Raw genomic sequence first — 13,710 nt, forward strand, 5'->3', positions numbered from 1 at the left:
TTTGTTTTGCTCCTCCCTGTGATTGGTTCCTTGTTTTGCTCCTCCCTGTGATTGGTTCTTTGTTTTGCTCCTCCCTGTGATTGGTTCCTTATTTTGCTCCTCCCTGTGATTGGTTCTTTGTTTTGCTTCTTCCTGTGATTGGTTCCTTATTTTGCTCCTCCCTGTGATTGGTTCTTTGTTTTGCTCCTCCCTGTGATTGGTTCCTTATTTTGCTCCTCCCTGTGATTGGTTCTTTGTTTTGCTCCTCCCTGTGATTGGTTCTTTGTTTTGCTCCTCCCTGTGATTGGTTCCTTGTTTTGCTCCTCCCTGTGATTGGTTCTTTGTTTTGCTCCTCCCTGTGATTGGTTCCTTATTTTGCTCCTCCCTGTGATTGGTTCTTTGTTTTGCTCCTCCCTGTGATTGGTTCTTTGTTTTGCTCCTCCCTGTGATTGGTTCTTTGTTTTGCTCCTCCCTGTGATTGGTTCCTTATTTTGCTCCTCCCTGTGATTGGTTCTTTGTTTTGCTCCTCCCTGTGATTGGTTCCTTATTTTGCTCCTCCCTGTGATTGGTTCTTTGTTTTGCTCCTCCCTGTGATTGGTTCTTTGTTTTGCTCCTCCCTGTGATTGGTTCCTTGTTTTGCTCCTCCCTGTGATTGGTTCTTTGTTTTGCTCCTCCCTGTGATTGGTTCTTTGTTTTGCTCCTCCCTGTGATTGGTTCCTTATTTTGCTCCTCCCTGTGATTGGTTCTTTGTTTTGCTCCTCCCTGTGATTGGTTCTTTGTTTTGCTCCTCCCTGTGATTGGTTCCTTATTTTGCTCCTCCCTGTGATTGGTTCTTTGTTTTGCTCCTCCCTGTGATTGGTTCTTTGTTTTGCTCCTCCCTGTGATTGGTTCCTTGATTGGCTCCTCCCTGTGATTGGTTCTTTGTTTTGCTCCTCCCTGTGATTGGTTCCTTATTTTGCTCCTCCCTGTGATTGGTTCTTTGTTTTGCTCCTCCCTGTGATTGGTTCCTTGATTGGCTCCTCCCTGTGATTGGTTCTTTGTTTTGCTTCTCCTTTCAGGGCGGGTCGTCTCGCAGACAATCAAACAAGAGAAGGCGGAATACGTCAATGTGTCTGTTGGTGGCCATGGGTCAGAGGGTGCGGCGGTGACACCTACAGGTGAGGGCTGGTGATGCAAAGCGGACACAATGTCAGGTGATAGCCAATTCCCTGACCCCAGGAGCTGACACTCTAATCCCCTATCACACACAGTGTATCATCACTCCCATCATCCTCCCCGGCCCCAGGAGCTGACACTCTAATCTCCTATCACACACAGTGTTTCATCACTCCCATCATCCCTGACCCCCGGAGCTGACACTCTAATCTCCTATCACACACAGTGTATCATCACTCCCATCATCCCTGACCCCCGGAGCTGACACTCTAATCTCCTATCACACACAGTGTATCATCACTCCCATCATCCTCCCTGACCCCAGGAGCTGACACTCTAATCTCCTATCACACACAGTGTATCATCACTCCCATCATCCTCCCTGACCCCAGGAGCTGACACTCTAATCTCCTATCACACACAGTGTATCATCACTCCCATCATCCTCCCTGACCCCAGGAGCTGACACTCTAATCTCCTATCACACACAGTGTATCATCACTCCCATCATCCCCTGCTGCCACTGTTAGGTTGGGGTGCACTGTAGGACTCCCCCTTCTGCTCTTCTTACAGTCCGCTCGTCTTCCCAGCTGATGAGGTACGAGGAGCCGGACTACATGAAGGTGTCGGTGGGGTCAGACAGCACAGGAGCCACATGTAGAGGTAAGATCCGCTGCGCGCCCTGCTGCTGCTGTCTGTTCTGTCCGGTGGTCCCCCTTACAGTGATGGCAGGGAGACCCCGCTGTGGTAGAGTGGAGCATGTGACATCTGGGGGATCAGCAGAAGACGTGATGTCATATATACTCGTCTGGTTACATAGAGATGTGTGATGTCATATATACTCGTCTGGTTACATAGAGATGTGTGATGTCATATATACTCGTCTGGTTACATAGAGATGTGTGATGTCATATATACTCGTCTGGTTACATAGAGATGTGTGATGTCATATATACTCGTCTGGTTACATAGAGATGTGTGATGTCATATATACTCGTCTGGTTACATAGAGATGTGTGATGTCAAATATACTTGTCTGGTTACATAGAGATGTGTGATGTCATATATACTCGTCTGGTTACATAGATATGTGTGATGTCAAATATACTTGTCTGGTTACATAGAGATGTGTGATGTCAAATATACTCGTCTGGTTACATAGAGATGTGTGATGTCAAATATACTTGTCTGGTTACATAGAGATGAGTGATGTCATACATAGTCTGGTTACATAGAGATGTGTGATGTCATATATACTCGTCTGGTTACATAGAGATGTGTGATGTCAAATATACTTGTCTGGTTACATAGAGATGTGTGATGTCATATATACTCGTCTGGTTACATAGAGATGTGTGATGTCATATATACTCGTCTGGTTACATAGAGATGTGTGATGTCAAATATACTTGTCTGGTTACATAGTGATGTTATTACAGACAGGCGGTGATGTCATCAGGCCAGATATCTCTGTTATAGCTGAGGCTTCTTCCAAGGGGCAAACAGTAAAATTGTGATATGTGTAGATAGCACCCTACAGCCCCCCTTCTCTGTACACAGACCCCCATCAGTGTGTACCCCCCTCCTCAGAGATGTATACTTCCATCAGTGTGTGGCCCCCCAGTGATGTAGACCCCCATCAGTGTATACCCCCTCCCCATTCATGTAGGCCCCCATCAGTGTATACCCCCTCCCCATTCATGTAGACCTCCATCAGTGTGTAACCCCCTCCCCATTCATGTAGACCTCCATCAGTGTGTACCCCCCTCCCCAGAGATGTATACTCCCATCAGTGTGTACCCCCTCCCCAGTCATGTAGACCCCCATCAGTGTGTACCCCCCTCCCCAGTGATGTATACTTCCATCAGTGTGTACCCGTCCCCAGTCATGTAGACCCCCATCAGTGTGTACCCCCCTCCCCAGTCATGTAGACCCCCATCAGTGTGTACCCCCCTCCCCAGTGATGTATACTTCCATCAGTGTGTACCCGTCCCCAGTCATGTAGACCCCCATCAGTGTGTGCCCCCTCCCCAGTCATGTAGACCCCATCAGTGTGTTCCCCCTCCCCAGTCATGTAGACCCCCATCAGTGTGTACCCCTCCCCAGTCATGTAGACCCCCATCAGTGTGTGCCCCCTCCCCAGTCATGTAGACCCCTATCAGTGTGTGGCCCCCCAGTGATGTAGACCCCCATCAGTGTGTACCCCCCTCCCCAGTGATGTAGACCCTCATCAGTGTGTACCCCCCTCCCCAGTGATGTAGACCCTCATCAGTGTGTACCCCCCTCCCCAGTGATGTAGACCCTCATCAGTGTGTACCCCCCTCCCCAGTGATGTAGACCCCCATCAGTGTGTACCCCCCTCCCCAGTGATGTAGACCCTCATCAGTGTGTACCCCCCTCCCCAGTGATGTAGACCCTCATCAGTGTGTACCCCCCTCCCCAGTGATGTAGACCCTCATCAGTATGTACCCCCCTCCCCAGTGATGTAGACCCCCATCAGTGTGTGCCCCCTCCCCAGTCATGTAGACCCTCATCAGTGTGTACCCCCCTCCCCAGTGATGTAGACCCTCATCAGTGTTTGCCTCCCCTGACGTATTGTTTGATTCCAGGTCAGGTGACCACCAAGCTGATCAAACAAGAGGAGCCGGAGTACATCAAGGTGTCAGTGGGAGGTCATGGTCCGGTCACCACTACAGCACTGTCCAGAGGTAAGAGACCACCAGGACTATCTCAGTGGGGCTCTCTTACATTAGTATTGGGGCCCCGGGTGAGGTGAGGGCCACAGATCGTGGACTTCAGAGGTTAGTGACATGTTACTGTGACTTCAGGTCCCGTTCACACATCATTCTCCATTACTATAGTTATAGTGAAAGCGATATTACAGTGTCCAAATGATTCACTATGATAGGACGGCTTCCTCCTTCAGACCCCTCCCTCTGTCCTCCTTCAGACCCCTCCCTCTGTCCCCCTTCTCCGGACCCCTCCCTCTGTCCTCCTCCAGACCCCTCCCTCTGCCCCCCTCCTCCAGACCCCTCCCTCTGTCCTCCTCCAGACCCCTCCCTCTGTCCTCCTCCAGACCCCTCCCTCTGTCCTCCTCCAGACCCCTCCCTCTGTCCTCCTCCAGACCCCTCCCTCTGTCCTCCTCCAGACCCCTCCCTCTGTCCTCCTCCAGACCCCTCCCTCTGTCCTCCTCCAGACCCCTCCCTCTGCCGTCCTCCTCCAGACCCCTCCCTCTGCCGTCCTCCTCCAGACCCCTCCCTCTGCCGTCCTCCTCCAGACCCCTCCCTCTGCCGTCCTCCTCCAGACCCCTCCCTCTGCCGTCCTCCTCCAGACCCCTCCCTCTGCCGTCCTCCTCCAGACCCCTCCCTCTGCCGTCCTCCTCCAGACCCCTCCCTCTGCCGTCCTCCTCCAGACCCCTCCCTCTGCCGTCCTCCTCCAGACCCCTCCCTCTGCCGTCCTCCTCCAGACCCCTCCCTCTGCCGTCCTCCTCCAGACCCCTCCCTCTGCCGTCCTCCTCCAGACCCCTCCCTCTGCCGTCCTCCTCCAGACCCCTCCCTCTGCCGTCCTCCTCCAGACCCCTCCCTCTGCCGTCCTCCTCCAGACCCCTCCCTCTGCCGTCCTCCTCCAGACCCCTCCCTCTGCCGTCCTCCTCCAGACCCCTCCCTCTGCCGTCCTCCTCCAGACCCCTCCCTCTGCCGTCCTCCTCCAGACCCCTCCCTCTGCCGTCCTCCTCCAGACCCCTCCCTCTGCCGTCCTCCTCCAGACCCCTCCCTCTGCCGTCCTCCTCCAGACCCCTCCCTCTGCCGTCCTCCTCCAGACCCCTCCCTCTGCCGTCCTCCTCCAGACCCCTCCCTCTGCCGTCCTCCTCCAGACCCCTCCCTCTGCCGTCCTCCTCCAGACCCCTCCCTCTGCCGTCCTCCTCCAGACCCCTCCCTCTGCCGTCCTCCTCCAGACCCCTCCCTCTGCCGTCCTCCTCCAGACCCCTCCCTCTGCCGTCCTCCTCCAGACCCCTCCCTCTGCCGTCCTCCTCCAGACCCCTCCCTCTGCCGTCCTCCTCCAGACCCCTCCCTCTGCCGTCCTCCTCCAGACCCCTCCCTCTGCCGTCCTCCTCCAGACCCCTCCCTCTGCCGTCCTCCTCCAGACCCCTCCCTCTGCCGTCCTCCTCCAGACCCCTCCCTCTGCCGTCCTCCTCCAGACCCCTCCCTCTGCCGTCCTCCTCCAGACCCCTCCCTCTGCCGTCCTCCTCCAGACCCCTCCCTCTGCCGTCCTCCTCCAGACCCCTCCCTCTGCCGTCCTCCTCCAGACCCCTCCCTCTGCCGTCCTCCTCCAGACCCCTCCCTCTGCCGTCCTCCTCCAGACCCCTCCCTCTGCCGTCCTCCTCCAGACCCCTCCCTCTGCCGTCCTCCTCCAGACCCCTCCTCCTCCTCCTCCTCCTCCAGACCCCTCCCTCTGTCCTTCTCCTCCTCCTCCTCCTCCTCCTCCTCCAGACCCCTCCCTCTGTCCTTCTCCTCCTCCTCCTCCTCCTCCTCCTCCAGACCCCTCCCTCTGTCCTTCTCCTCCTCCTCCTCCTCCTCCTCCTCCAGACCCCTCCCTCTGTCCTTCTCCTCCTCCTCCTCCTCCTCCTCCTCCAGACCCCTCCCTCTGTCCTTCTCCTCCTCCTCCTCCTCCTCCTCCTCCTCCAGACCCCTCCCTCTGTCCTTCTCCTCCTCCTCCTCCTCCTCCTCCTCCTCCAGACCCCTCCCTCTGTCCTTCTCCTCCTCCTCCTCCTCCTCCTCCTCCAGACCCCTCCCTCTGTCCTTCTCCTCCTCCTCCTCCTCCTCCTCCTCCAGACCCCTCCCTCTGTCCTTCTCCTCCTCCTCCTCCTCCTCCTCCTCCAGACCCCTCCCTCTGTCCTTCTCCTCCTCCTCCTCCTCCTCCTCCTCCAGACCCCTCCCTCTGTCCTTCTCCTCCTCCTCCTCCTCCTCCTCCTCCAGACCCCTCCCTCTCCTACTTATCGTCCTTGAGAACTAAATAATCTGTTGTGCTAGAATCCATTTGCCCCGATCCTTTCCTCAGCCGCCGGTCTTATAGACATTAGATGGTCGGCAGCTTCAGCGGGTTTCCTCGGCATTACCCTTCCCAACATGCAGTATGGTTACAATGGCAGCTGGCAATGGCATTACTGCGGTACAGTGGTCCCATGGGGGGCGCTATTCTATGAAATCAATATAAAATATAAGCAAAAACAAAAATAAGGCCAAATTTGCTGTTTTTGTCACCGCTTTGTGTACCCCAACATGGTTTTAGAAGAACTACAGAGCAAATAACAAGATGTGACCCAGCTGTGTAGATGGAGAACTATAGAAGCTATAGGGGTCAGAATCCAGAGATCTCTAAGCAGTAAAACATCATAAACACATAACAAAAACATAAAATATAAGCAAAAAGAAAAAAACAGTAGAGGTTTTCTATGAGGATTTGCTGCTGCTCTGGACAGTTCCTGACATGGACAGAGGTGGCAGCAGAGAGCAGTGTGTCAGACTGGAGAGAATACACCACTTCCTGCAGGACCTACAGCAGCTGATAAGTACTGAAAGGCTGGAGCAGTACTGGAGAATATTATAGAAGTAATTTACAGATTTGTATAACTTTTTGACATCAGTTGATTTGAAAGAAAAAAAAAATTGTCACCAGTGTTCTTCATTAACCCTAAAAGTAGCTACTCTTACGGTGACTTGTCCAGCACAGGGGATAGAGCTCTTCTTGTAGCGTCAAAGCGGTAGGAACCAGTGTGTGTTGTGTCGGTACGTTGTGTCGGGACGTGGTGTGCGAGCGCTTCTCTCTACAATAAGTGTGGCGGGACGAGCCTGGGGACAGACCCCCCTCCCGTCAGGCTCTAGAGCTGATGGCTTACTTCTTGTAGGAGTCGCTAAACTCCGGGAACGATATTGTCGGCACTTTCTGTCGCTCCATAGGAATGAATAGAGCCGCGGGTCATGTGCCGACCCAGGGCTCTATTCATAACTGAGATCACCTACTCCTACTTTTTCCCTATTCTGTGGATTGAGGAAAAGTAAATTTTTCCCGGAATACCCCTTTAACTTTTAATATGTTGCTGCCCATGTTGAGACGAACAATTCCTTCCATACTTGTTATTATCTATTCAGTCTCCTTCCCCCAGTTCTGCTGAAATCTGTGTGTGAGCTTTTCTCTCTGTCTTGCCCTCCTCCCCCTCCCTTCTGAGACAGTTGATGTAAACAAGTCTCTAGCAGGCTGTATCTGCAACATTGTAGCTTCTTTATAATGCTGGGAGGGTTATTCACAGCGAGTTCATTGCCAACTTGACCTTAGATTAACCCTCCCAGCATTACAAAGAAGCTACAAAGTTGCAGATACAGCCGGCCAGGGACTCGTTTACATCAGCTGTCTCAGGAGGGAGGAGGGGGAGACAGAAAGGGAAGCTTATACACAAATTTTTGTGTCTTCAGCAGAAGGGAGCAGCTGAAAACTGGGGGAGACTGAATCAATAGTAATAAGTATGGAAGGAATTGTTAGTCTCACCATGGGCAGCAACACTGGACTGGAGTACCCCTTTAATTGTTTTCCTGGTCAACGTGAACCTATGACTTGTATTGTGTTGTTGTATTGTGTCCCCCATACAGGGGAGAGGGCCCAGTGGTGTCCCTCGTGTTACCACTGTGTGACCTCTGCCTATCTGACCTTACAGGATGAGTAGAAGGGGGTCGGAGAGTTGTTGCATCCTTGTGTTACCACTGTGTGACCTCCGCCTATCTGACCTTACAGGATGACTAGAAGGGGGTCGGAGAGTTGTTGCATCCTTGTGTTACCACTGTGTGACCTCCGCCTATCTGACCTTACAGGATGACTAGAAGGGGGTCGGAGAGTTGTTGCATCCTTGTGTTACCACTGTGTGACCTCCGCCTATCTGACCTTACAGCATGACTAGAAGGGGGTCGGAGAGTTGTTGCATCCTTGTGTTACCACTGTGTGACCTCCGCCTATCTGACCTTACAGGATGACTAGAAGGGGGTCGGAGAGTTGTTGCATCCTTGTGTTACCACTGTGTGACCTCCGCCTATCTGACCTTACAGGATGACTAGAAGGGGGTCGGAGAGTTGTTGCATCCTTGTGTTACCACTGTGTGACCTCCGCCTATCTGACCTTACAGGATGACTAGAAGGGGGTCGGAGAGTTGTTCCATCCTTGTGTTACCACTGTGTGACCTCCGCCTATCTGACCTTACAGGATGACTAGAAGGGGGTCTGTTCTCTGGTCACAGATTTAACCCTTGCCACCTCCCTCGGTTTACATTTCTTGTATCGGTGGTCTCTGTAGTGATTGTCCTCTGTGCCGACACAGCGTGACTGCCACCTCTAAACTTTACTTTGTTCTGTGCCATAATAACAGATACGGGTGAGCCGATCGTACATATCTGTGATACCGCGTCGCCCTCGCAATTTCCCGTGACTCAGGTCTCTAACTCTCTCGGATCTCAGTCTACTTCATCCCCCTCTCCTGGAGTCCCGCGCCTGCGAATCGTAAAGTTCACCGAGAAAGAACTCGATGTCCTGGTTGACCTGGTGATCGAGAATTACTCTAAACTGTTTGGCAATGAAGCAGACATTACTCCCAGTGTGGCCAAGAACTCCATGTGGCAGGCCATAGCCAATGAGGTGAGCGCGGTGGGAGTGGCCTCACGTACCAGCGACAAAGTCAAGAAGAGGTGGAAGGATGCCAAGCGCAAAATGAATGAGAAGCTGAGTGAAGCTGCGGCTCATGTTGCTGAGACGGGCCGCCGGCCGCCACCACACCTTAGGCTGGCACCGTATGAGCAGAGGCTGAGAGATTTCTTCAAGCCTGAATACAGCAAAGAGGTTGACTGGAACCAAGACAAAGAAGACGTCCCCGAAGAGGTGGAAGCCGGTAAATAGTCTTATTTGTGTATTGTGTAAATTGTTATTGTAGACGCCGGGGTGACACACACTGATTAGTGGCTTACTGTATGGCCCCATCTCGCCAGTTTCCACAAGTCGTGAGCCAGATTGTTTAAAAACAAGACACCTAGTCTCTAAAGGGTTAATAATCTCCCTGTATCTAGTGGTTACTAATAATCTCCCTGGTATCTAGTGGTTACTAATAATCTCCCTGGTATCTAGTGGTTACTAATAATGTCCCTGGTATCTAGTGGTTACTAATAATGTCCCTGTATCTAGTGGTTACTAATAATCTCCCTGGTATCTAGTGGTTACTAATAATGTCCCTGGTATCTAGTGGTTACTAATAATGTCCCTGTATCTAGTGGTTACTAATAATCTCCCTGGTATCTACTGGTTACTAATAATCTCCCTGTATCTAGTGGTTACTAATAATGTCCCTGGTATCTAGTGGTTACTAATAATGTCCCTGTATCTAGTGGTTACTAATAATCTCCCTGGTATCTACTGGTTACTAATAATCTCCCTGTATCTAGTGGTTACTAATAATCTCCCTGGTATCTAGTGGTTACTAATAATCTCCCTGGTATCTACTGGTTACTAATAATCTCCCTGGTATCTAGTGGTTAGTAATAATCTCCCTGGTATCTAGTGGTTAGTAATAATCTCCCTGGTATCTAGTGGTTAGTAATAATCTCCCTGGTATCTAGTGGTTAGTAATAATCTCCCTGGTATCTAGTGGTTAGTAATAATCTCCCTGGTATCTAGTGGTTAGTAATAATCTCCCTGGTATCTAGTGGTTACTAATAATCTCCCTGGTATCTAGTGGTTAGTAATAATCTCCCTGGTATCTAGTGGTTAGTAATAATCTCCCTGGTATCTACTGGTTACTAATAATCTCCCTGGTATCTAGTGGTTACTAATAATCTCCCTGGTATCTAGTGGTTACTAATAATCTCCCTGGTATCTTGTGGTTAGTAATAATCTCCCTGGTATCTTGTGGCTCTCGCTGCTGTTTTTAAGGCCCCCGATTGTCCATGATGCACAACTACTGGTCTCTCTGTCCGTTTCGGACAGAGAGACGCACAGGTCCTTCACTTACATACTCCTCTCTGCAACGCCATGACATAGGGCTGGTGCTGGGCTGATAATTTACACAGTACTATAGATGACCTGGGGAGGAGAAGCAAAAGGCAATGAAGGGGCTGCTGATTCTGCTGTGAAGTTAAAGTGTTTCTGTCGTAATAACTTTCAAAATCTAAATCAACAGTAGATGTGATATAACTCAAGTTCACAATATATATTCAATATTTTTTTTGTTGTTATCATGCTGTAAAACAAAGCTGAACTTGCCAGAAATCCCGGTCCAGTCTTCTGAAGGCAGCTATATACCAGCTATACTTACTTTCCATTTCGTCCTACGGCAGCACAGAGACATAAGGGTTAACTAGATTATCCCATACTGCTAGGCAGAAGAAACAAGATTAATTAATCATGGTAATTAACTCATTAAACCATTAGGCCAACATCATAAAACCCCACCACAGACAAGGAATAGACGTGTTTTGTTTCTTCTGCAGGCAGAAGTTGCTTTTTTTCTACAAAGACTGTTCCATGATTCTATGAGGTAGTCAGCCTCATCCCCTGCTCTATTTTTTACCTCGTCTGCAGGGAGGCCGAACGGCACTGACCACAGGGTTCTGTGTGTCCTCCGTTATGGCTGCCTACCAGGGGGAGTTGCAGATTATTCACTCCTGGTATGGCGCACGGTAGCTCGCGGGCCTCACTGGGGTCCCGAATCTCCCGTCCAGCATCTCGTGTGCACGCTAGCCGGACCGGAAGTGCCAGCGCCATCTTGCAAGAGGCACCAGGAAACTCATTAAGTCAGTAAAAAGCACTTTGGAAGGAGAACCCTCTTCTTCCAGTTTACCAAAGAAAGAAGCTCTTTTCTTTTTTCCTAAGACCGATCACACGGTGCTTCCTTCCCATCAGCTCCTGAAGGACTTTATGGAGCAAGATTGGCAAAAGCCTGAGAAAAGGTTTGATCCAAGTTCACGTTTCAAGGCAGCATACAGTCTTTCAGCAGAAGCTTCCAAGTCATGGGATAGCCCACCAAAAATAGATCTGGCGGTTGCCCGACTTTCTAAAAAAGCTCTGTATCCCACTGAGGAAGCCGCTTTACTTAAAGACCCTCTAGATCGCAAGACGGACTCTACTCTCAAAAAGATTTATTCTACATCAACTTTTAATGCTAAAGCGGCATTGTCTGCAGTATCAGTAGGAAGAGCTCTAAGAGTCTGGCTTAGTGAGTTATCAAGAGATATTGAACGAGGCGTTAAAAGGGAGGATCTGCTGAAGGACGTTCAAACCATGAAGTTGGCTTCGGATTTTCTGGCAGACTTTCCTTTAGATTCTCTGCGTTTGAATTCTAAAGTCATGGCTATGGCCACTACTGCCAGAAGAAGTTTGTGGTTGAAAGACTGGCCTGGAGATTTGTCATCCAAGACTCATTTCTGTTCCCTTCCATTCCAGCCAGAAGGCCTATTCGGGCCACAGTTGGAGGACATATTGAAATCCCTCAATGAATCCAAGGGAATTTCCTTTCCATATCCTAAAGGAAGGCAAAATCGTTCCTTTCGTAAAACATTCCGAAGATCACCGGCAGGCAAGAGAACCGCTCCCCAAGGGAGACAAAACAGATTCAGGCCACGAGGAGATAATTCCAGCTTTAAGAAAAAGCCATTTCCTGAAGACAAAGATAAAAAACAATGACGCCAGATGTTTTCCCACAGCGGTAGGGGCAAGGCTCAGCCTCTTCGCATCAGTATGGGAAAAAACTACCTCGGACGCATGGGCCAACTCGGTAATCTCGAGAGGATACTCCATAGAATTCTCTCACTTTCCCCCGAATGTGTTCTTGCGCAACAAAGACAGCCCAAAACTTCATGCGCTTCTATCAGAGTTCTTACAGAAGAATGCATTGGAGAGAGTTCCTCTTCACCAACAGGGCCGAGGGGTCTACTCCAGAATCTTTGCAGTACCGAAGAAGGAAGGCAACTGGCGTCTAGTGATAGATCTGTCTTTTCTGAACCGTTTTATCACCTGCAAAAGATTCAAAATGGAAACAATCAAATCAGTTATCGCCATTCTCCAAGAAAACGATTTTGCTGCCACCATAGACTTAAAAGATGCGTATCTCCACATCCCCATCCTGCCGTCCCATCGCAGGTTCCTTCGGGTGGCTATACGCAAAGGGAAAAAGACTCTCCACTACCAGTTCAGATGCCTTCCTTTCGGCCTATCTACAGCACCAAGGGTTTTCACAAAAATCATCGTCATCCTGGCAGCACACCTAAGGCTTCAAGGAGTTTTTATCGTCCCCTACCTGGACGACTGGTTCGTCAAAGCCTCATCCAGAGAGAGTCTTCTGATTCATATCCAGATGACCAGACAAGTTCTGGAGAGTCATGGATTTATCCTGAACCTGGACAAATCAAACCTAGTCCCTTCCCAAGTATGCAAGTTCCTAGGCTTCATCGTGGACTCACTGGCAATGAAGCTCTACCTGACGGAAGAAAGAACATCCAAGCTGATGTCAGAGGTCCAGTCTCTCCTCTCCTGTCCCCAAATAACAATCAGAATGGGCATGCGAGTTCTAGGGTCGATGACTGCCTCACTGGAGGCCGTGCCATGGGCTCGGGCACACATGAGATTGCTCCAACAGAACATTCTCTCCAGGTGGAACCGCCTCCAATCAGGCTTAGACCAGCCTCTGTCTCTCCTCAGTGCTACCCGGCAGGACCTCTTGTGGTGGTTGAGACGGGACAAAGTTTGCAGGGGGAGATCACTTTTCAGTGCCCCCCAGGTATTGATCACCACCGATGCCTCCAAGGTGGGTTGGGGAGCACATATGGGAGAACTGTGGGTCCAGCAGGCGTGGACCACAGAGGAGGGTCAGAGTTCATCGAACCTGAGGGAACTACGAGCAGTGCATCGTGCCCTGGTCTCGTTCTCACATCATGTCCAAAGCCGACACGTCCTGATCCAGTCGGACAATTCAGCAACCGTGTTCTATCTAAACAAGCAGGGGGGTACCAGATCCCCCTTGCTGATCAAGGAATGTCGGTGTCTGATGACATGGGCAGAGGAGAATCTGCAGGAGTTGAGAGCAGTCCATATCAGGGGAGTCCTGAATACAGCAGCGGACTGGCTGAGCAGGAATCAGCTATGTCAATCAGAATGGAGTCTCCATCCAGAGGTTTTTTCATGGATAACCAGCATCTTTGGTCATCCGGACATCGATGTGATGGCAACAAGAGAGAACAGGAAGGTGAGAGCTTTCTGTTCAATCTACAAACAAGACCATCCGGATTACATAGACGGGCTATCCATCAGCTGGAAGAACAGATTGATTTATCTCTTTCCTCCGTTTCCGATGATCCCGAGAATTCTCAAGAAGATTCTGGACGATCATGCCTCGGTCATAGCAGTTCTCCCGTTTTGGCCCAGAAGGGCCTGGTTCCCGCTCGCGTTATGGCTTTCGAAGGGTTGCTACAGGAATCTTCCAGTCCGCCCGGACCTTCTCACCCAAGCGGGATTTCTTCATCCTTGCCCCCAGAATCTACATTTAACAGCTTGGAAG

At 50.7% G+C, this 13,710-nt stretch overlaps 1 protein-coding gene across 5 annotated transcripts in view; it reads left to right on the forward strand.

Annotated features, from left to right (window-relative positions):
• Positions 1 to 13,710, forward strand: part of LOC138794541 (zinc finger protein 34-like) — a 51,598-nt gene that overhangs the window by 20,367 nt on the left and 17,521 nt on the right. For 2 of the 5 annotated variants that reach the window (XM_069973262.1, XM_069973263.1), the window contains exons 8-10: positions 1,038 to 1,136; positions 1,708 to 1,797; positions 3,744 to 3,842. In XM_069973262.1, coding sequence (XP_069829363.1) covers positions 1,038 to 1,136; positions 1,708 to 1,797; positions 3,744 to 3,842 — 288 coding nt within the window. Of the gene's footprint in view, positions 1 to 1,037; positions 1,137 to 1,707; positions 1,798 to 3,743; positions 3,843 to 8,541; positions 9,058 to 13,710 lie in introns of all 5 variants that reach the window. The other 3 variants (XM_069973259.1, XM_069973260.1, XM_069973261.1) reach the window with 3 other exon arrangements.

Source organism: Dendropsophus ebraccatus, chromosome 6, assembly GCF_027789765.1.
Source record: "Dendropsophus ebraccatus isolate aDenEbr1 chromosome 6, aDenEbr1.pat, whole genome shotgun sequence".
Classification (NCBI taxonomy): Eukaryota; Metazoa; Chordata; class Amphibia; order Anura; family Hylidae; genus Dendropsophus; species Dendropsophus ebraccatus.